The 20291-nt window shown below is 49.0% G+C and overlaps 3 protein-coding genes across 7 annotated transcripts in view; 2 read left to right on the top strand and 1 right to left on the bottom strand.

Annotated features, from left to right (window-relative positions):
- ANAPC15 (anaphase promoting complex subunit 15) overlaps positions 1-8889 on the top strand; it is a 93015-nt gene extending 84126 nt beyond the window's left edge. Inside the window, exons 1-5 of one of the 5 annotated variants that reach the window (XM_079788174.1) lie at positions 5735-5849; positions 7254-7383; positions 7907-7966; positions 8233-8370; positions 8535-8889. In XM_079788174.1, the coding sequence (XP_079644300.1) occupies positions 7264-7383; positions 7907-7966; positions 8233-8370; positions 8535-8582 (366 nt within the window). In that variant the 5' untranslated portion in view covers positions 5735-5849; positions 7254-7263 and the 3' untranslated portion in view covers positions 8583-8889. Of the gene's footprint in view, positions 1-5734; positions 5850-6196; positions 6518-7253; positions 7384-7906; positions 7967-8232; positions 8371-8534 lie in introns of those variants that run through there. The other 4 variants (XM_079788177.1, XM_079788176.1, XM_079788173.1 and 1 more) reach the window with 4 other exon arrangements.
- A 598-nt stretch (positions 8890-9487) lies between these two features.
- On the bottom strand, positions 9488-12560 carry TOMT (transmembrane O-methyltransferase). Its single transcript, XM_079788178.1, has 3 exons — positions 11806-12560; positions 10533-10729; positions 9488-9816 (listed from the first exon to the last, which is right to left on the bottom strand). Exons 1-3 carry the CDS (start codon positions 12152-12154, stop codon positions 9496-9498), a joined length of 867 nt encoding a protein of 288 aa, XP_079644304.1. The 5' UTR covers positions 12155-12560; the 3' UTR covers positions 9488-9495.
- Positions 12561-14445: 1885 nt separating this feature from the next.
- LAMTOR1 (late endosomal/lysosomal adaptor, MAPK and MTOR activator 1) lies at positions 14446-20276 on the top strand. Its single transcript, XM_079787265.1, has 5 exons — positions 14446-14634; positions 18544-18689; positions 18943-19020; positions 19344-19470; positions 19736-20276. The coding sequence occupies exons 1-5, from the start codon at positions 14593-14595 to the stop codon at positions 19826-19828; spliced, it is 486 nt and encodes a 161-aa protein (XP_079643391.1). The 5' UTR covers positions 14446-14592; the 3' UTR covers positions 19829-20276.
- The last annotated feature ends 15 nt before the right edge of the window (positions 20277-20291 follow it).

Here is a 20291-nt window from a genome sequence, read left to right as displayed (position 1 = left end):
CACAGAGCCATGGATTTCCCTCTCCAGCATATGGGCTCTGACTGTTAGGAAATCACCATCATGCCTCCTGCTTTCAGCCCAGGCCCTAAAACACAATGAAAGAGATGATAATATCTCAAGGCAGAAAGGGCCAGGTCTGGGGAGTGTCTTCTAGACACTCACATCAGAGCTGGAGACATGGTTGGGATATTATGTTAGAGAAAACATAAGCTAAATGATGGGGAGGGACCTGACTGTGGTCTCCTTCAAGTCAACAATAGGGCCAAGGTAAGACTCCAAATCCTGGCTCCCATACTGTCCATTCCATCTAAAGACCACCAAAACCCTTCCCCATCTGAATCCTCTTAACATTCGTTCTCTCTCCATCCCCAGACACCTAAATGCCCCAAAGGATTCTTACTGTTCTCTAAACACATCATCTGCTTTCAACTTCATGCCCTCGCATGTTATATGCCTGTGTGCATCCCTGTTCTCCCACTCATCTATCAGATGAACTCCTATCTATCTCTCAAAGTACACTCAAATGTTTCCTTTCCTGAAACAAAAGTATAAGCTCAAGTGTAAACTCCATTTTTCCAGGACCCATTCCTCTCTTCCTCACTTTATCCAGAACCCATTCATCTCTCCCTCTTCTATAGTTGTCTTTGTCCTCAGTACACTGTATTTTTCTTTAGGACAGAGATTATTTCTGCTTAGTCTTTCCGTCAAAGGGCCTATTCAAGGTGTCTAGCACTTGTTGGCACTCAGTAAATGCTAACCAAACAGTGAAACAAAGGAATAGGAATCTAATTACTTAATCTCTTAGAGTCTTCATTTTATTGTCTTTGATATGAAAGAAACATTTGGCAAAGATAAATGGTGGATGATGAATGTAAAACAAATACCACCATCATTGACTCAGTTGCTGAAGCGAAAAAATGGTCAGTGTTCTAAATTTCCACTTATCCCGCTCCAGTCACCGTGACTTGTTGAACCTGTCAGAGGACCTTGGTAAGAAACTCTAGGTTACCAGGGAATTTCCCATCAGATCAGAGCTGTCAGGAAGGATGGGAGGTAAAGGGTGCTTGAGGTAGACATAAGAAAAGGAAGCAGGAGGAAAGACTAATGGGGACATAAGTCACAAGAAGAGCAAATAAAGGATCCCAGGAGAAGGGAGAGGTCAGGATGGATCATTGGGACATAGAAACCATTCAGTCTGTGCCCTCAAGGAGCTCACAGTCAGTTGGGGAAACATAGAGGCACAATTTTGTTCAAAACCAAACTATTTCCTTCCTGATATTCCTTCTTTACTTGGCTTACAGGATACCATCCAATTTACCAGGCTTTCTAATCTTTTTTACGCTCTTTCTCAGTCTGGTTTGCTGCTCTAGTTTCCTCAAGTTCAGGATTTTATTTTATTTTTATTTTTTAAATATATTTTATTGATTTTTTACAGAGAGGAAGGGAGAGGGATAGAGAGTTAGAAACATTGATGAGAGAGAAACATCGATCAGCTGCCTCCTGCACACCTCCTACTGGGGATGTGCCCGCAACCAAGGTACATACCCTTGACCGGAATCGAACCTGGGACCCTTCAGTCCGCAGGCCGACGCTCTATCCACTGAGCCAAATCGGTCAGGGCTCAAGTTCAGAATTTTAAAGGAAACTATTTTCCATTTACACACACTCCATTGGTGATCTCATCCAAACTCATGGCTCTAAATACCATCTATGTGCTAATGACTCCCAAATTGATATCTTCAGCCTAGATCTCTCTCCTTCAAACCTTTACCTTTTACCCCCTCAACATCTCTATTGTAATAAACATCTCAAACTCAACATACCCCAAAATGACCTCCAGATAGTTCCCCCAAAAAACTAGCACCTCTCTTATCTGTTCCATCTCAAGAAATGGCAACATTAGTCTTCTAGTTGTTCGGGTCAAAAATCTTGGCTCCTTTCTTCCTCTGATATTCTACATCCAATCTGTCAGCAAACATTGCTATTTCTACTTTCTAGATATAGTAGACTCTTTTTTTTAATATATTTTATTGATTTTTTACAGAGAGGAAGAGAGAGGGATAGAGAGTTAGAAACATCTATGAGAGAGAAACATCGATCAGCTGCCTCCTGCACACCCCCTACTGGGGATGTGCCCGCAACCAAGGTACATGCCCTTGACCGGAATCGAACCTGGGACCCTTGAGTCCGAAGGCCGACGCTCTATCCACTGAGCCAAACCGGTTTTGGCAGATATAGTAGACTCTTGAACAACATGAATTTGAACTGCAAAGTCCACTTATACATGGACTTTTTCAGTCTCTAGTCGTACTGTTTTTGACTCACGTTTGCGAGTCCACAGATTTGGAGGGCCACCTATATACATTGATCGATATAGGCGACAGATGTGGGGATTTTAGTATCTGTGGTGGGTCCTGGAACCAATCCCTTGCAGATACTGAGGGACAACTTAAGTTGTGAGGGAGTAAAAAGTTATATGCAGATTTTCAACTGTGCAGGGGTCGGTGCATTGTTCAGGGTCAACTGTATATTCAAAATTCAATCACTTCTCACCCCCCACCTCTGCATTATTATAATAGGCTCCCAATTGGTCTCCCTGCTTATTCCACTGCCCCTTATAAATCTAGTCTTCCTAGAACAGCCAGAGTAACTCTGTTAAAAATATAAATCAGATTGTGTGGATCTTCTACTCAAAACCCTTCAACAGGATCCTCAACATGGAGTAAAAGCCAAAGTCCCTATCATGACCTGATAGGCTCCTATCTGGCTCCCGCTACCTCTCTGTCTTCTCTTACTCTCCCCAGGGTACACTATGCTCCAGCTGTTTCTAGGCCCTTTGCACTTACTGTCCCTGAAATGCTCTTCCCTAAATATCAGAATAGTGTTCTCTCTCCTTTTCTTCAGAACTTTCTTCAAAAGTCACCTTCCCTGCAAGGACTTTCTTGGCTCTCCTATCTAAAATAAAACCCCACAAAAATAATTAATTAATTAATTAATTAATTAATTAAAGTAAAAACTCCCCTGCCAATGTTTTATTTCCACTTCACTGGTTTATTTGGTCTCCTTAGTATTTACTGCAATCTTAAACTACATGTCTTATTTATCTTTATTGTTTATCTATCTCATTAGATTAGAAACTTCATGAGGAGAGAGGTGGTTTTTTTTTCAATCCTTACCTGAGAATATTTTTAAATTGATTTTAGGCGGGGGGAAGGGAGAGAGAAACACCAATGTGAGAGAAACATCAATTGGTTGCCTCCCACAACCTAGGTATGTGCCCTGACCGGGAATCAAATCCGCAACCGTTTGGTGTGCGGACAAATACTCCACCAATTGAGCCACCTGGCTAGGGTGAGAAAGATTTTTTTGGTTCATTTTCTTCATTATTGTATACCTACTACTTAGAATACTGACAGGCACATAGTGAGGCACTCAATAGGTATTTATTGAATGGATGAGTGAAAACGATGGCCATTTCCAAGAGGCAAATTTTACCCTTTTTTAAAAATATTTTTTTTGCCCGACTGGGTTTGGCTCAGTGGATAGAGCGTCGGCCTGTGGACTAAAGGGTCCTGGGTTCGATTCCGGTCAAGGGCACATGCCCGGGTTGTGGGCTCGATCCCCAGTGTGGAGTATGCAAGAGGCAGTCAATCAATGATACTCTCTTAACATCGATGTTCCTATCTCTCTCTCTTCCTCTCTCTTCCTCTCTGAAGTCAATAAAAATATATTTAAAAAATAATAATAATTAAAAAAAATTTTTTTATTGGTTTCAGAGAGGAAGGGAGTGGGAGAGACAGAAACATCAATGATGAGAGAGAATCATTGATTAGCTACCTCCTGCATGCCCACACTGGGGATTGAGCCTGCAAGCTGGGCATGTGCCCTTGGCCAGACTCAAATCCAGGACCCTTCAGTCCACAGACCAACACTCTATCCACTGAGCCAAACCGGCTAGGGCCAAATTTTACTCTTTAATGAAAAACTTTATAACAAACAGAGAAGAAGGCTGGGCAGAGATTAAGATGGCAGTTGAAGAGGAAACAATTCAGGGGGAAAGACTTGTTAAAGGTCTCACATCTTGTTGGGGAAGGAGTGTATTTTTGAATTACTAGCCCTGGAAGAAGCTGATAGGCTGATGGGTGATGGAGCTTAATGGAAGTTGGGTATGAAAGACCTCTTGCTAGAAGACATGAGGATCTCTGAAAAGGATGGTGAATCAGAGGTTGCAAGAACAGGGACATCAGCAAAAAAGTGGAAGAGAGGATGAGGCTGACCACTAATCAAAAGGGCAGCTGAATTTCTCAGCAGCAAAGGAATTCAGCTGTGCCCAAGGCTGACTAGTCACTTAGGCCCTTGAATAATCTCAAATACAGAACTGGACAGGCAATCTTAAGAAACAAGTGAGACCTCTGCGGGTCTGCAGTCTTGCTTCCCCACTGGACTGTGAGGTGTTTGGGGTAGGGACCATGTTCCTGGATTTATCTTCAGCTTCTTGCAGAGCCTGGATTATAGTAGAAACTCAAATATAGGGTGTCCCCCCAAAAAATGTATACACACTTTGAATGATTATAAAGTTAGTGTTTATTATATACAGTTCATTTTCAAAATTTAAAAGAATCTACAGAAATGAATACTTTTGTTGTTGTTGTTGTTCAATGCATTTTCAAACTGGTGACCATTCTGCCGATAATGTGAAGCAACGGAATCACAAACATCAAGGATCATTTCGTTCAGTATTTGTGCACCCTCAATTTGTCAACTGTTGCCAGTTTTGTACCGTAAACTTATCTTTTATGTATTCCCATAAAATAGTCCAGTGGATAAACTTTTTTTGTTCGGAGCTTAGTCTGGCTTCACCATTATTTCAAATCAGTTAAGCCTGAAAAGGAGTAAAAATTAAGTATCAGCTGTTAAAGTGTATACATTTTGCCCCCAAAAAATGTTTACACGCTTTAAGTATAAAAGCAGTGTTTGTACTTCAACTGTGTATTCAAACTTCCAATAGCACTTTAGGGGTGGATTTCTTTTGCTTTTGTTAGTTTGTTTTTATTGATTTCAGAGAGGAAGGGAGAGGGAGATAGAAACATCCATGATTAGAATCATTGATCGGCTGCCTCCTGTCTGCCCCCTACTGGGGAAGGAGCCCACAACCGCAACTCGGGCCTGTGCCCCTGTCCCAAATCGAACCTGGGACCCTTCAGTCCACACAGGTCGAGGCTCTATCCATTGAACCAAACCGGCTTGGGCTGAATTTCCTTTGTTCAAAGCTTAGTCTTGCTTAAAAGAAACATAAATTGAGCTATCAGCTGTTAAAGTGTATACTACATGTTTTGGGGACACTATTTTCGCGGAAGGCATACATAAATGAATGTATGCGCAAACCGGAAACTGGGAGTGAGAGAAGACAGAAACTGTTTAAAAACACCCAAGCGATTCTGGGTTAGAAGCAGATTAATTTTCCTAGTACACAGCATAACAAACAGGCCCACCGCTCCCGCAGGTGACACCCAGCTATTTCCCAGCACGGGTCGGCGAGCAGTTACCATCCGTAGGTAGAGGGGCGGGGTTAAGTGGAGCCGTAGGCAAGGGCGACCGGGAGCCGGGCAGACTGGAGAGGCCGATTGGCTGACTTTCAAGGCAGGGCCAACAGAGAAGGCGCAACACATTTCCGTCTCCTACTACACGACTAAAGCGTGTAACGTCACGTCCGGTCTGGTGGGCGGGAGCGGGAAACAAAAGGAGGCCAATGACGCATGCGTTCGGTGGGTCCCAGGTTCTGGTGGGTTCTTCCGCCGAGGCGGAGTGAAGTGCTTCCGGGTCACTGCCGGCTGCCGCCTCCCGGCGCGGTAAGTACAGAAGCAAGACTGCGTCTGCAGTCTCTTCGCCCCTTCCTCCCTTCCCCAGAGAAACCCCGCTTCCCTGACCCGACTGCACCAGAGATCCGTGTTTAGACTGCCCTTTCAACATTAAAGAGCGCCAGCTCATTGGCCGCTTCCGCGAGACTAAGCCCCACCCCGTCACACAAGATCCGTCACTCATTGGTCTCACATCTTGTCACCCAGCATTTCTTCCAGTTAATTGGCCCTCTTTAAGCCCCGCTCCTTTCGCCTTTAGCAACCCTATAAGGGTAAATGCGTCTCCGAAACCCGCCCCTGCCTTATTCCTGTTGGTCAGCCTCACGTTCGTTATCACAATAAGCAAAGAATGGGCGGTGGCTTTGCGGCGATCGTTTGGTTTTCGGAACTTGGGTCTCTGTGCCTCTCAGTAATTCTGGGGCATAATGGGTGGTACTGTTGTACCTGTTAGGTGGTCTGGGAAGCTCAGGTTCACGGAAGGGTAGGGTTGGCCCTGAATCGGTCAAGTAAGTTAGGGCAAAAGCAGAACTAGACCTACATCCTTTTCTGCTGCTCACCGCTCTTACCCGGACTGGACCTTTTCCCCGCCGGAGTTCTGTGCCTCCGTTCACTGTGACCTAGAGCCCAGTCGTTGCCTGTTGCTGAGCCTCAATTTTCCTGTGAGCCGAAAGGTTTTAATTCATATTCTCTGGGACCTTCTTGGTCAGCTCCCTCAGCTGCTTAATCCGAGATGAATGTACTTGTTCTCTCACATGTTAGTTCATTCAACCTTCCATTACTTATTTACACATTTACCCATGCCTTTAGAATGTATTAGTGAACCATACTTGCACGTCTCCCCGCCCACCCTCCTCCCCCCAAAAAAATTTTTGGCTGTGGTTTATGAAAGGTGATTAGTGTCCTAAATTTCGGACACTGGGTAGATATGTATGGATAATCACAGAGGGCAAAAAAAATAAAATAAAAATCGGTTTTAGTGTTTGAAGGAGATACAGTTTCGTGGAGCCTTGCTACCTCTACTTTTGTAACGCGAGTCTGCATTTTGGATTCCTATCTCTACATTTGGCTTCCATTCCTTCCCTCTTTGAACAGCTTACAGTTTTACTTATCCATAAAGTAAATTACCTTACTTAATGATCAGAATAAATGTGAGGGTGGCATATTGTTATTATCCCATTTTACAGATGAGGAAGCAGACTCAGGTTAAATGACTTGGCCGAAGTCAAACAGCTATTAAGTGGTGGAGCCAGGACTCAAACCCATGAGTGTCTGACTCCCACAGAGAAGAGCTAGCTGCTTCTCTGCTCCCTTCCACTCCACCCCGCCAAGTCAAACTGTAACCCAAATCAAAACCAACACATCTGAGAGCTGGATTCACCTGACCTTTTCTCTCAGTCTAGGAGCCATGTCCACCTTGTTTCCCTCCCTCTTCCCCCGTGTGACTGAAACACTGTGGTTTAATCTGGATCGGCCTTGTGTGGAAGAGACAGAGCTGCAGCAGCAAGAACAGCAGCATCAAGCCTGGGTGAGTGAGCACCTAGCACAGTGGTGCGCCTCAGTCAGGGATTCCCCCTTCACTGGTCATGATCCAGCCTTACTCTGGAGACCTACCCTGGAGGAACTTTTTGCTTTGAGCTGAGAATAATCAGGCTGGGAGCTGGGTTCTCATCTTTGTGTTACCCTAATTTTCCACGGGACCATGGGACTTCTGGGCCAGATTGGAGCCCAGGTTCTTTTCCAAAAAGCATAGGAAATAATAATTTTGACTATTTATTGAGGACCTAGCAGATGCCATGTTCTAGGCTGATAGTCTTTCACTTCATCCTCACCATAATCTTATGAGAAAGTCAAGGCCCAGAGAGTTTATGTAATTGGATCAAGTTGCAGATGACAGGAGAGAAAGGGATTGAATCTTCCTGAGAACTGGAAGCTTCTCCTTCACACTTGGGCGGGGGTGGGTTCTTGTTGTGGGCAGAGTGGTCCAGTCCCATGCTCCTGACTTTCCCGGCTTGGGCCCTGGCCCTGCTTTTCTTCCCCTTTGGCCACAGCTCCAGAGCATTGCGGAGAAAGACAACAACCTGGTACCTATTGGCAAGCCGGCCTCAGAGGTGAGTGGGGCCCAGATGGACTAAGGCTCTGCTCTAATTCTGAACGTCCTGCCTCTGACTCCAGAGAAGTTGTGATCCTCAGCTCTGGATGGAGGCCAGAAACGGGAGCTAGAGGGGGTGGGCTTTGGGCCCAGAACTAAGGTCCTGCAGAACATGCACCAGCCTGCTAGACTCAAGTGTGGGTGGGGAGTAGGGGTCATTTGATGACTCCAGAGAGAGGCTCCAAGAAGGCTGTAGAGTCTACAGGCTCTCCCCTGCCTCACCAGCACTATGATGATGAGGAAGAGGAGGATGAAGATGACGATGAGGATAGTGAAGAGGACTCAGAGGATGATGAAGACATGCAGGACATGGACGAGATGAATGACTACAATGAGTCACCTGATGATGGAGAGGTCAATGAGGTAGGCAGGGGTGTGGGAAGGGCCTCTGCTCCTGGGCCCCTGCCCCTGACCTAATTGGTGGACAAGGGGTGCAGAGACCCTGGATCCAGCCAGGAGCAGGGTCTGGGAGTGGGGTGGCTGGGTGGCTGAGGCCCCTCCCCACCCACACCCCGCCTCCTCTCCAGGTGGACATGGAAGGCAACGAACAGGATCAGGACCAGTGGATGATCTAAATAGACAAGGCAGAGTGGCCTCAGGGAGATTCCAGGCCATCCCAACCTATCCTGTGACTCCTGCAGAACCAGCTGATCACCCCAGTGCCGAAAAGTTCACCCTCAGGCACCTCCTCAGCTGCTGCCAGGACCTGGTCTCCTTGCCCCCTCCCAGGCAATCAACCTGCCCTTGAATCCCCAGGACCTGAGTCCACCCCACCTTTCTGGCCAGTACCTCACCCCTTGAGATTAGTCTCTTTCTAACTCTCTTTAATAAAGACACAGGACTGATTTCTCCCTCCCCCCATGTCTATTCCCCCCCCCCTTTTTTTTGGTGGGGCCCAGAGGAATCCAGCACCTTTTCTTGAACTTTTGGGAGAGGGCATTCAAGGGACTTTGGGCAAACCTACCTGGCCATTGGGCCAGGGCTAGGGAAGGCCAGGGCCCAGGCTTCACTGCTTTCTACTCTAGCTTGTATTGCACCAGCCATTCCTTCAGGGCTTCTAACTCAGAGTTTACTGTTTCTTTTAATTCTATCCACAATGGCATGGGCTGGGGAGGGCAGGCTTTTTGAGTTCCAGAGCTGGGAAGCATCTAGAACTCTTCCAGCCAGTTTCCTTGGTGTTAAGAGAGCAGATTAAGTCTCAGAGCAGGGCAGGGACTCCCCTGGAGCCACCCAGCAAATCAGTGACACAGCTGGGGTGGGAGCTCAGGCCTTTGCCTGTCAGTTCATGGCTTTTTCTCGAAGCAGTGGGACCAAGCAATCTGACAGAACTTGATGCCTCAGGTGAGTGGGGCAAAGGTAGGAGGAGAGTCTCCCCAACTCCAAGCCCAGCATGTGTCAGGCCACAAGCAGGGAGGGGAAGGGATGTTCTGAGGTCCTTGCTTGGGTGGGGGTGAGGTGGGCAGCAGTAAGTACCCCTGGGCCTAGACCTCAGCCAGGTCCTGCGTAGGTGAGCTGGGCTATGCCGTCCTTAATGGCAGGAAAGTCTGGGAGGCCAGTATGATGGAGACGGCAGCGATAGCGGCCACAGCTCTTGGCGTACTGCAGGAAGCGGGGTGCACCAGGGAAGAGCACGTGGTCCGCCAACACAGTGGCACCAGCTGGCAGCAGAGCGTGAGCCTCCAGAAGCTGCAGGTCCCGCAGGTAACATCGGGGCCGGTGTGCCAGGAGTACCAAATCTGCCCGACTCAGCTGGTACTGGGTTCGTAGGCGCGGGATCACCTCCTCTGAGCTACCCACGATGAGCTCCACCTGTGGGGGTGGGAGGAGCTGGAGGTTAGGGTAGGACAAACCAGGTTTATCCCCCACCAGACCCCATCAGGATCTGGCTTACTTTATGCCAGGTCCTAGTCTAGATCCCCACCAGTGTTCTTACGTTTCCTCTGGCCTCAGAACCCAAGAAGTCAGGATCAGTATTGTGATTTTTCTTTTCTTTGTTTTTGTTTTGTTAATCCTCACCCAAGGTAATTTTTCCATTGATTTTTTAGAGAGAATGGAAGGGAGGGGGAGAGACAGAGAGAGAAACATTGATGTGAGAGAGACACATTGATTGGTTGCCTCTCGTATGTGCCCCAACCAGGACTGGGAATTGAGCCTGGGACCCTTCGGTCTGCGGGCCAGTGCTCTATCCACTGAGCCAAACCGGCTAGGGCTAGTATTGTGATTTCTATTCAGCCAGTGAAGAAGCTGAGATTCAGAGGATAAGTGCTTTGCCCAACGTCTCATATCTAATAAGAAGTGGACTGAGATTTGGACCCAGATTAGCTGGACTCCAGAGACTTTCCTCTTAACTGCTTCTTTGTCACTCAGCAGTAAATATGTGCAAATGACTTGGAACAAGAGTTCACACAGCCTCCAGGATCACAGTTCCCTAAGTGGAGCTGCTGCTTTCTCCTAGATGGGATTCCTCCACAGGGGAGGCCTGGCCAGGACAAGGCCAAGGGAGGAGACCAGAGTTGGGGGCTGACCGTGCGCTCGTCGAAGCCAGCCAAGCGGATGAGTTTTTCAGCCACCACTGCTGTGCGTGGGTCCCGCTCTACAGTTAGAAGGCGACTCCCAGGGGGCAGGGCACGGGCAATAAGCAGTGTGGAGTATCCGCAGTAGGTACCCAGCTCCAGCACACAAGCAGGGGTCTTCTCTTCCACCAGCCGTATCAGGATCTGACCTATGGGAAGAGAGAGCTATTGCAGCAGACATGGGAGATGGATTTTAGGCCACAGAAAGAGATCTCAAATGCCCATCTGCAGTTCCCAACCAGCTGGAGTCTTATCTCTCTCCGACTAGTCTCAGCTGCCCCAGTGGTACCCCTTCTCCTCCAGGCTTACCAGTCTTCACACCAGCCACTAGAAATCTTTCTAAAAAAAAATAAATCTGACACTATCACTCCCTGGTTCCTCGATCCTAAGGCCTTGGGAATTGAACTTGGGATCCTCAGCCTGACACTCAGGACCTTCTTGGAACTGATCCTATCTTACCTTTCCAGTTTCAGCTCTCAGTTATGCCTACCTGTAGCCTGTACCACAGCCATCCCAAACAACTGTGCCCAGGGTCAGCCATTCTGGCTCATTCCTTCCTGTCACATTTGTTATGTGGCTAACTGTGCCCTTCCCCAACCCTCTCCTCACCTGCCTGGCCAACTCAAAAGCAATCCTTCTAGGCTGTTAAACTGTTGCTTCCTCCAGGAAAGTCCAGGCAGAAACAATCACAAGGCTTCTGAGAGACCATCTTCCAGTCTCTTGAAGGAGCTTTGCTAGAACTTCCAGTTTAATTTCCCCTTATTTGTTCATTGAATATCTTTCTAACCTTGGAATTGGACCAATTTCTTAAATAAGACTGAAAGACTTGTGCTGGGAGCTGGGACTCAGACAAATCCAGGAAGGGAGCTGCCCTGAATGGGATGTGGGGGCCTCAGTAGTGAGAGAGAAAGACATTACAAATTATGGGTTATGTGCGGAGATGGTTATTCCCCTCTGAATTAAGCCCCCCTTTGAGGCCAGCATCTGTGGCCTCTACTTTCTTCACCCCCAGCACCCAGCACACTCCTGGTACAAAAGAGGTGGCAATAAATTTTTGCTAGATGAATTAACTTTGCCCAGCCCCCTCATTTCCAGAGGAGAAAGAAGAGACCCATAGAGAATCAAGAACCTGCCTAATTCACCCATTAAGGCAGTGGCAGATCCCAGCTCTTCCTTCACCATCTTGGGGCGGTGCTTCCTGGAGCAGAATGCGGGGAACACTGACCTTTGATAGGCCCCATGTGGCTCAGGTACTCGCAGTGACTGCTCCAGTGGTCCAGGGTAGTGAGGATTTGAGTAGGGTCCCCAGGCAGGGCGTGGGTGAGCACATAGCTGAAGGCCCGTTCCTCAATCCGCAGCCCTGACAGGTAGTCTCGGAGGCTCCGCAGCAAGACCGTGTGCACCAGAAGTCTGAAATGGTGCCGGTACCGCACCAGCAATGTCACCACCAGTGGCAGGAAGGCTAGTGCGATGGCAGGAGACATGGTCCCTACCTGGTCCTGGTAGGGGTCCTGGGGTGGAGGGAGACAGTGAGGGAAAGCCACACCTGACATTTGCCTGTCGGTGCAATCCATAGTAGTAATAATTATCCCTATATTTTACAAACTGTGGCTCATAAAGGCTAAGTCTTTTGTCCAGAGTCACACAGCAGGACTAGCATTTGAATCTGAGTTGGTCTAATCCCAAGCCTTTGTACTTTCAAGGACTCCATGCTAAATTCAGAGCCCAACCCCAAAATACCTCTCCCCACTTCCAGCTCCTGGTCGCACCTCCATCTTGCTCCCTCCACCCATTTCCCTTCATCTCTGTTGTCACCATTCTTCAGGACCCCTTTCACCAGCTCCCTTCTGACATATCCTTCTCCTGCCCCTACCCCTGCCTGCTTGGTCTCCTCTGACCCATTACTGTGTAGCAAAAAGGCACAGCTTTACATCAGAAACCCCTTCACTGCCATTGCTTTGCCTCAGTAAAAGGCAATCAAAACACTTACTCCACAGGGTATTAGGATAAGATGTCCTTCCCACCCCAGGATTTTCCTTCTCTGCTTCCCTAGGGGTGAGAAGAGTCCTTGATTCTATATTTCTTTTTCATTCCTATCTCCTTTCTCCTGCAGTCCCCTCTTTTCTCCCTCAGAATTCCCTTCACATGTGCATACACAGAGCACACACTTTCTCCTCACTCAGCCCTCTTCCCCCAGCTGGCTATGAGGGATAAGTTTCCTGTCTTCTTCCATGCCCCTTTGAGGCCACTGGTAGTGGTGGAAAATAAAAATGAAAGTAGGAATGTATGAATGGGTGTGAATAGGTGAGTGATGGCAAATTTGAACCGGTGTGCTTGGGAACCCACACTCAAGGGCCCTGCTTACCTGGGCTGGAGGCTCCTGCTTGAGGAAGATCGGAGCATAGGACAGAAGGGGGAAGTCCTTGGAGGGTAGGGGTAGAATCCTGAGGCAGGCTGGACTTGCTCTCAATTATTGATGCTGAGGCTGCTGGTGTCACCTGAAACCTGCAGTTAAAGTTACTAACCCAGGAGCAAGCTGGAGCTGCCTCCTACCCTTCAGGAGCCCTCAGAACTTAAAAGAACTCCATGGTCTTGATTTGAGGGGCAAAAGAGCTATAGGTCTTGGTAGCCTCTCCTACAATCCCTTGGATCAGCACATGGGGTATGATGTGAGCCAACATGATAGGGAGGTTGTAATTTATTCATTAATTCCAAATTTGAGTTTTCTCTAAGTAAGTGCTAGGGAGTGGGTCACAGAAAAGTGTCAGATCTTGTCCCTGTCCTCCAAGAACTCCATGTTTTTTGTGGGTGTTGTGTTGTGTTTTGTTTTTGAACTCCATGTTTGGTAGAAGAAACTGATGCAGGAACAGTGAATACACTATAATGCGGTCACTAGAATGGATGTTCCATGAATACAAGGACTCTTGGCTGTTTTGTGAACTGCTACATATTCAGATACAACAGTATGTGACATATTGCAGATATTCAGTAAAATTTGATTCAATAACACAGAATAGGGATTAAGCACAGATGTCCAGAGAATGAAGTTAGAGAAGGGAATCAGGAGGGTATTGTTGAATCTTGAACACAGCAAGCAGACCTAGTGGGGAGACAGTGTGCCCGGATACACGTGCAAAGTCCAGGAGGTCAATCATGAAACTGCTATGGCTGGTGAGGCATTCCCCCAACCCCTGCACCACCACCCTCTGGGCCTGGAGTGGGAAGCAGGTGTTAGAACCTGCAAGATTTTGAATGACAGACTTGGACCTTTTTTCAGGGTCCTAAGGAAGACATGGGATGGTTCTAAAAAAGCAATGATGGTGAGCTTTGTGTGTTAAGATAGTAGGGCTGCCATAAAATGGCAGGATTGAAGATAAGTGCCTAAGGGCAAAGAGATCAGTAAGGTGGCCTCTATCTCCACTACTAGGACTAAGCTCCACTCCGCTTCCGCTTGTGAAGGTGTAAGGTTCCTTCTTCCATTAAGTGTCAGATCTTCAATGCAGGCCGAGAACTACGTTGGTCGTCACACCCTGTGTCCCCCGACTTGCCGCTGAGCAACTGGAGCCTACGTGTGTGCATCCCACTCGCCCCTCGCGTGGCATTTAGGAGACCACATCATGATGGCACTTGGTATGAGTTCGCTCACTGGCCCACAAAGGTAGTCTGGAGGCCACACGACCACTCGAGACCCTCTATGGCTTGCAGGGGAGAACGAGCTCAGATTGAGAAGAGGCTGAAGTCATGTGATAAGCCCCTCCCTTTCCTTCCATCACGTGTCTTGCGTCTTGTCACGTAGGGTACGCCTTCCCATTGGTTGGAAATGGTCACGCGGTGGGGGCGGGTCCGGAAGCCGGGGTTTCGGGGGCGCAGCGGTAGCGAAGTGGCTCTGGGACGGGAGAGTCGTGGAGGCGGGTAGTTGCTTGCTCATTGCAGCCACGGGTCATGTGACCGGAAGGGCTCCTTACGGACGCCGTCCCTCCTCTCGGCCTGAGCGCCCGGCCCGACCCCGGCCATGGGGTGCTGCTACAGCAGCGAGAACGAGGACTCGGACCAGGTGCGGCCGCGGCGGGCGGGGCTCGGGAATGAGGGCTGAAACCCTGGGGCATGGGGCTCAGAAAAAAAACCTGCAGAACTGGGGGGGAGCTGGACGGCGAGGCTCACTGAGTACGGAGGCCCGGAGGGGACATACTACAGAGGAGACGCCGGGCCGGCCTCTACTGTTAAAGCCCCAGTTCTCTCTGTCCAGTCACGGCGTTGGGGCGTGCAGTGGGGTGTGCTGGCAGCCGCTTATCTCACTTGCTCTCCCACCCTTTCACCTCCCCTACTTTCAGACCTTTACAGCTTCAAGGATCCTTAGTCTAGGTCCCTGGGAAGCACTCCCTTCCCCCCTCCCTGTTGCTTGCATTAGCGGGCTTTGTGAATCCGTTGTAGAGGTGGGAAAGCTGAGGCTCAGAGTTAGTTTGTCCTGAGATAAGTCAGAAATCTGTATATTCTCTCAGTCCCTGGGGTTGGAGAAGGCAGCTCACTGATGTCTGGGGTCAGAGGAGGCCTCTGGAAGGTGGTGGCATTTGAGTGAGTGAAGGATTTAATAGGCACCACGAGGACATCAGGATGTGTGGGAAATTATTTGGGAAGTAACACATCGGGTTTACCTTTGGCTGGATTGGGCCGGCGCGGGGAGGGTGGTGGTATGGGATGGGGAACTCAGTTTTGACTGTTCCAGTGCAGTCCCTACCTGGGCCTGACGGTTCCTCTAGCTAGAGGGGTTCTTGCTCTGGGAATTTGGCTGGGCACATCCCTTTGCAAGAAGAATTAGCTTGGGGAGACCTGTACAGTTTTAAATTATCCCTCTTAGTGCATTTTCACACCACACTTTAAAAAATATATATGTTTTTATTCTTTTTTTTTTTAGAGAGAGAGAAACTTTGATTGGCTGCTTCCAGCACGCTCCCTACTGGGGATCTGGAGCCTGCAACCCGGACATGTGCCCTGACCACGAATCAAACCAGCGACCTCTTAGTGCATGGGTCTGTGCTCAACCACTGAGCCACCGGCTAGGCTCACACCACACTAATTCTGGTCCTTCCCACCTGACCTCCTTTGAGGGGGGTAAACCCTTCCAAGGATGAAGTCTTAAGCTGTTGGCCCCTCACTTTTGATTGCTTCTGTGCCTGGGTTCCACATCTCAACACATACTAGATACAAAGACAGTAGAAAGGTTTCAGCAATTAGCCCACAGTCTGGTTGGGTAGATGGTGACAGAAATGGATTATGTCACTGGTATTTGGGAGAATGTCTTTCCCCAGTGACTCATGAACCTCTTTTGGGTTAAGGATTTAGGCTTGGGAAAATGTCATTTGTATGAGAGGCATGGGTGGCTGAACACAATGAACACATAATCACATTTCCTCTGTCTTATGTTAGGCATGCCTCAGCCAATACCTTTCACTTCACCCCAGCCTGTTAAAGAGACAGTATCCCTGACTACTGAGGAAAGCTGTGGCATATGGGAAGTAGTTGTCTCTTAAAACATAATATGGACTCTTTCTGGCAATGACTCAAGAAGGGTTAATGCCTGCCTTATGAGAAAGGATATACCAGCTTCTAGCTGGAAGAGCTGGGCTTGTTGCTCTCCTCAATCTCCACCTTGCCTTTGATGGGCTCTCACTTCTGTTCCTAACCCCAAAAGACGGTGTTTGGTCAGTGCTAGATGATTTGAGACCTCAGATGGCAAAAGTCTAATTACCTGTACTATAAGCCATAATCAATTCGCTATCAAAAAAATCCTTCTTTGAGCTCTTGGGCTGGCTCCTCTTTCCCTCTCATCACTGCCCCATTATTATAATAATACAAAGACATGCACAACATATTACAGTTTTCAAAGCCCTTTTACAGTTATCTCACTTGACTTTTGCCAGACATTTGTCATAAGGTACCAGTTATGTCTTATTAAAAGCCTAGGTGCCCTTGCAGGTAGCTCAGTTGGTTAGAGGGTCATCCTAATACACCAAGGTTGTGGGTTCGATCCCTGGTCAGGGCACATACAAGAAACAACCAATGAATGCATAAATAAGTGGAACAAATAAAAGTCTCTCTCCTCTAAAATCAATAAACAAAAATTAAAGAAAAATAAGGAAAAAGTTCAGAGAGGCTAAGTGACTTAGCAAAGGTTACAAAGCTGAGAAGTGCCATAGCCAAGGTATTTTGATGCCAAGCCGTGTGCTCTATCCATTGGATCAAGCTGTCTCTTCTAGATGACTAGTCATGGGCAGACCACATATGTGTCTATGCTAGGGTAGACCGCGAAACTGACTCCAGGGTTCACATTGACTCAGGAACAAAATTCAGTGTGAAAAACCTCCCCTGTGCTCCCTTTGCCCTTTGTGGGTGAGGCAATGTTATGTGTCCTCTCTAATGGGAGCAGTATGGCTTCTGGGAGGCTAGGTCTCGGGAACCCATGGGGAGAAACTACCCTGTCCTGCAAGAAGGTCTGTCTGAAGGTGGGCTGGAGGAAGGATGGACACAGGAAACAAACTCAGACTTCATTAGGGAACCAGCTTTTCTGAGAGATAGTTTAATCTTTGGCAAGTATTTTGTCTTTCTAGCACTTCAGTACTTAGCCTGTCCTTTAGGAATGGAAGTGTCTAGAAGTTGGGAGGTAAAGGGGCAGAAGCTCACAGCTTCTGTCTCATGCTGCTAGGAACTGTGAACACTTGGGCAACTTAGGATTGAGCAGGAAGAGTCATGTGACAAGGCTGGGACTGCTTAGGGTGGGGCAGGCAGGGCAGGAGGAAGTGGCCCTCTACAAGGAGAGTCGTGCAGAGAAGTTGGGAGCCTGCAGTGGGGAAGTTAGTGGTAGGAACTGAGATAGGCCTGGAGTGGAACACTGAGGGGTCTGGTGGTCTGGTACTACCCGTTGGTGAGTCAGGATAGGCCCCTTGTCCTTGACTTTGTCCTGAGCACCCTCACTCTGGCTTGGCTAGATCCCCAGCAGGTCTGCTTATCCAGTTTGCAGCTGACACAAAGCCAGCAGGGATTTGCAGCTGATGTGCTCAAGGCAGGGTTGTATCCAGAAATATTAGAACAAGGAACTAAACTGGGACAAAGAGACATACAGAATTATACATGACCAGGGAGACTTTGCCCCATGTCAGTTCTGGGGGTTGTGATCATCAGTGAGGCTAGTAGTAACAGGGCTGCTGAACGTTAATGAAGCCACACTAATAGAGGTGTGGCACCTTAGCAAGGGAGGGAACAGCTCCCTTGGTTCAGGTCAGGATCCCCAGGTGCATCAGGTTTGGTGCTGGGAGTCCCATATAAAGAGAGCATCAAAGCATCACACCTGAGAGGATAAGGGACCTGCCCTCAAGAAGGAAGCACACTTAGCCTGTGTGACCCAGAAGTTGAGGCTGGAGCTCCTGCCCTGAAATAATATGAGGAATGGGCATTGAGAGCTTGGGTGTGTTTTCTCTTTGAGCTTAGGGCCATGTCTGGCCTCACAGGGCCTCTATCCTGGGAACAGACAGCCTTGCTGGGGAGGGCCTGGTTTGGGGGATCAGGAGGGCCATTGGGCTCCTGGCTTGCATCAATTTCCCCTGTGGACCACACTGTTTTTGGTGTTTTCTACCTCTTCTGGCTCTCAACCTCCAGTATTCTGTCTCCATAAGTTGCTGGACTATTTTCTAAAGCTCCAGGGCTGTTACTGAATACCTCTTTTGTGCCTCTGTCCATCTTTTCAGGGCATCTGCGACTATTTGGGTCCACTTTACTTTGTCCTGGACCACCGAGCTGAGCTTCAAAGGGCAAGCAGGAACTGAGTCTTATCTGACATATAGTGGGGCACTGGGATATTCCTAATAAAAATATTTTTGGTGCTTAAATGTCAGAATTGGGCTGAGAACCCAGGAAAGGCAGGTTGGACTAAGGGCTCCAGGGCTGCTTTCTCCCTGATGATCTCTCCTAGGACCGAGAGGAGCGGAAGCTGCTGCTGGACCCTAGCAGCCCCCCCACCAAAGCCCTCAATGGAGCCGAACCCAATTACCACAGCCTGCCTTCCGCTCGCACAGATGAGCAGGCCCTGCTCTCCTCCATTCTTGCCAAGACAGCCAGGTGAGCATCAAAGAACCAGGCCTGGGGCAGAGCTCCTCTCTCTGTGTTAAAGGCTGGAATAGAGAGAGCTGACCCAGGACATGGCGGGTGGAACACGGTCAGTGGGAGAGGCGCCTCTGGGCCCAGCCCTGCTCCAGTAGGCAGGTGGGGGCACTGGTGTCAGATAGTCCTGGAGTTAGCACCTGGCAGTGAATCCTTTTCGTCCCTCTTGGATGTACCTGTCATGTCCTCTCTATTTCTCTTCTCCCCAAAGCAACATCATTGACGTGTCTGCTGCAGACTCCCAGGGCATGGAGCAGCATGAGTACATGGACCGGGCAAGGCAGTACAGGTGAGCATCTGGCCAGCTTGGACTCCTCCCCTCCCCTCCATCCCTGATCCAGCTTTGCAGCCTGGGCCCAGTCCAGCCTCTTCATTTGGGTACAGCCCAAGAAACTGATCACAAACCTCTTGGGCACCTTCATGTCAGCGCTATTTGTCCTGTGACACTCAAGGATGCAGAGGGCCAAGGGAGGTGGGCCTGGAGTGGATTTGTGGTCAGCTGAGGCCTTGTCACTTGCTTCTCTGGTCTGAGGGAGGCTTCCCCGGGCTGAGCTTGGCAGGGCAGGACAGATTGTAAACTGATTGCCCATCCCACCCCTCCCTGTCGGCCAGCACCCGCTTGGCTGTGCTGAGCAGCAGCCTGACCCATTGGAAGAAGCTGCCGCCACTGCCATCTCTCACCAGTCAGCCCCACCAAGTGCTGGCCAGCGAACCCATCCCCTTCTCCGACCTGCAGCAGGTGAGCCACCCCTTGCCCCACCCCTGCCTACCCACTCACACTGCCCAAGTTGTGGCAGAGGGTTCACCCTCTCTGCCTTATAGGAGGTGGGGAACTGGAGTTAACCTGGTAGCTTGTGGGCCCTGCTTGCTCCCACCTTTCTCTTTGGCTTTCTATCCCCCACATTCCCTCCTCTCTGGCCATCTGATCCTCCTCCCCTGGTTTCTGGATCTCCCTTTTCACCTGTCTCTCTCTGTTCTTCTCCTCCCTGGTCCCTCTATCTCAGGTCTCCAGGATAGCTGCTTATGCCTACAGTGCACTTTCTCAGATCCGTGTGGATGCAAGAGAGGAACTGGTTGTACAATTTGGGATCCCATGAAGACAGTGGTCCTTGGACAGCTCTTCTTCTCCTCTCTTCACCCCGCCTCCCCTGGCCCCAGCCTCACTATGGCTTATACAGTACCCTGACCTGCTACTAATCACAGAGAAGAATGTGGAGGAGGAGGAGGAGAGCGAGGCTAGAAGCCTGGACAAGTGAGGATGGAGCAAGAGAGGGTAGAACCATTTGGGACTGGCCTTCGAAGCCCTGGCCAGGGGTGGGGTGGGGGTCAAAAGGACAGGGCCTGGTAGGTCTTCAGTCACTGGGAAGGGGTGGAGGTAACACTGTGAGAGTGATCACTAGGGGGCCTATAAAGGCCCCTTTCCCACTCTTTCTCTTGGCCTCACTCTTTGCCCCTCTCCGACTTGGTGCTTACAGGCACCTCACTAGGGTTTGTGACCAGTGTCTGGACGAGATTGAATTTGAATGAATTGAGTTTGTATTTCTAGCACCCTGGGTTTTT

Source organism: Cnephaeus nilssonii, assembly GCF_951640355.1.
Source record: "Cnephaeus nilssonii genome assembly, chromosome: 13".
Classification (NCBI taxonomy): domain Eukaryota; kingdom Metazoa; phylum Chordata; class Mammalia; order Chiroptera; family Vespertilionidae; genus Cnephaeus; species Cnephaeus nilssonii.
The sequence above is the reverse complement of the archived record's forward strand: the minus strand, read 5'-3'. Positions and strand labels throughout refer to the sequence as shown.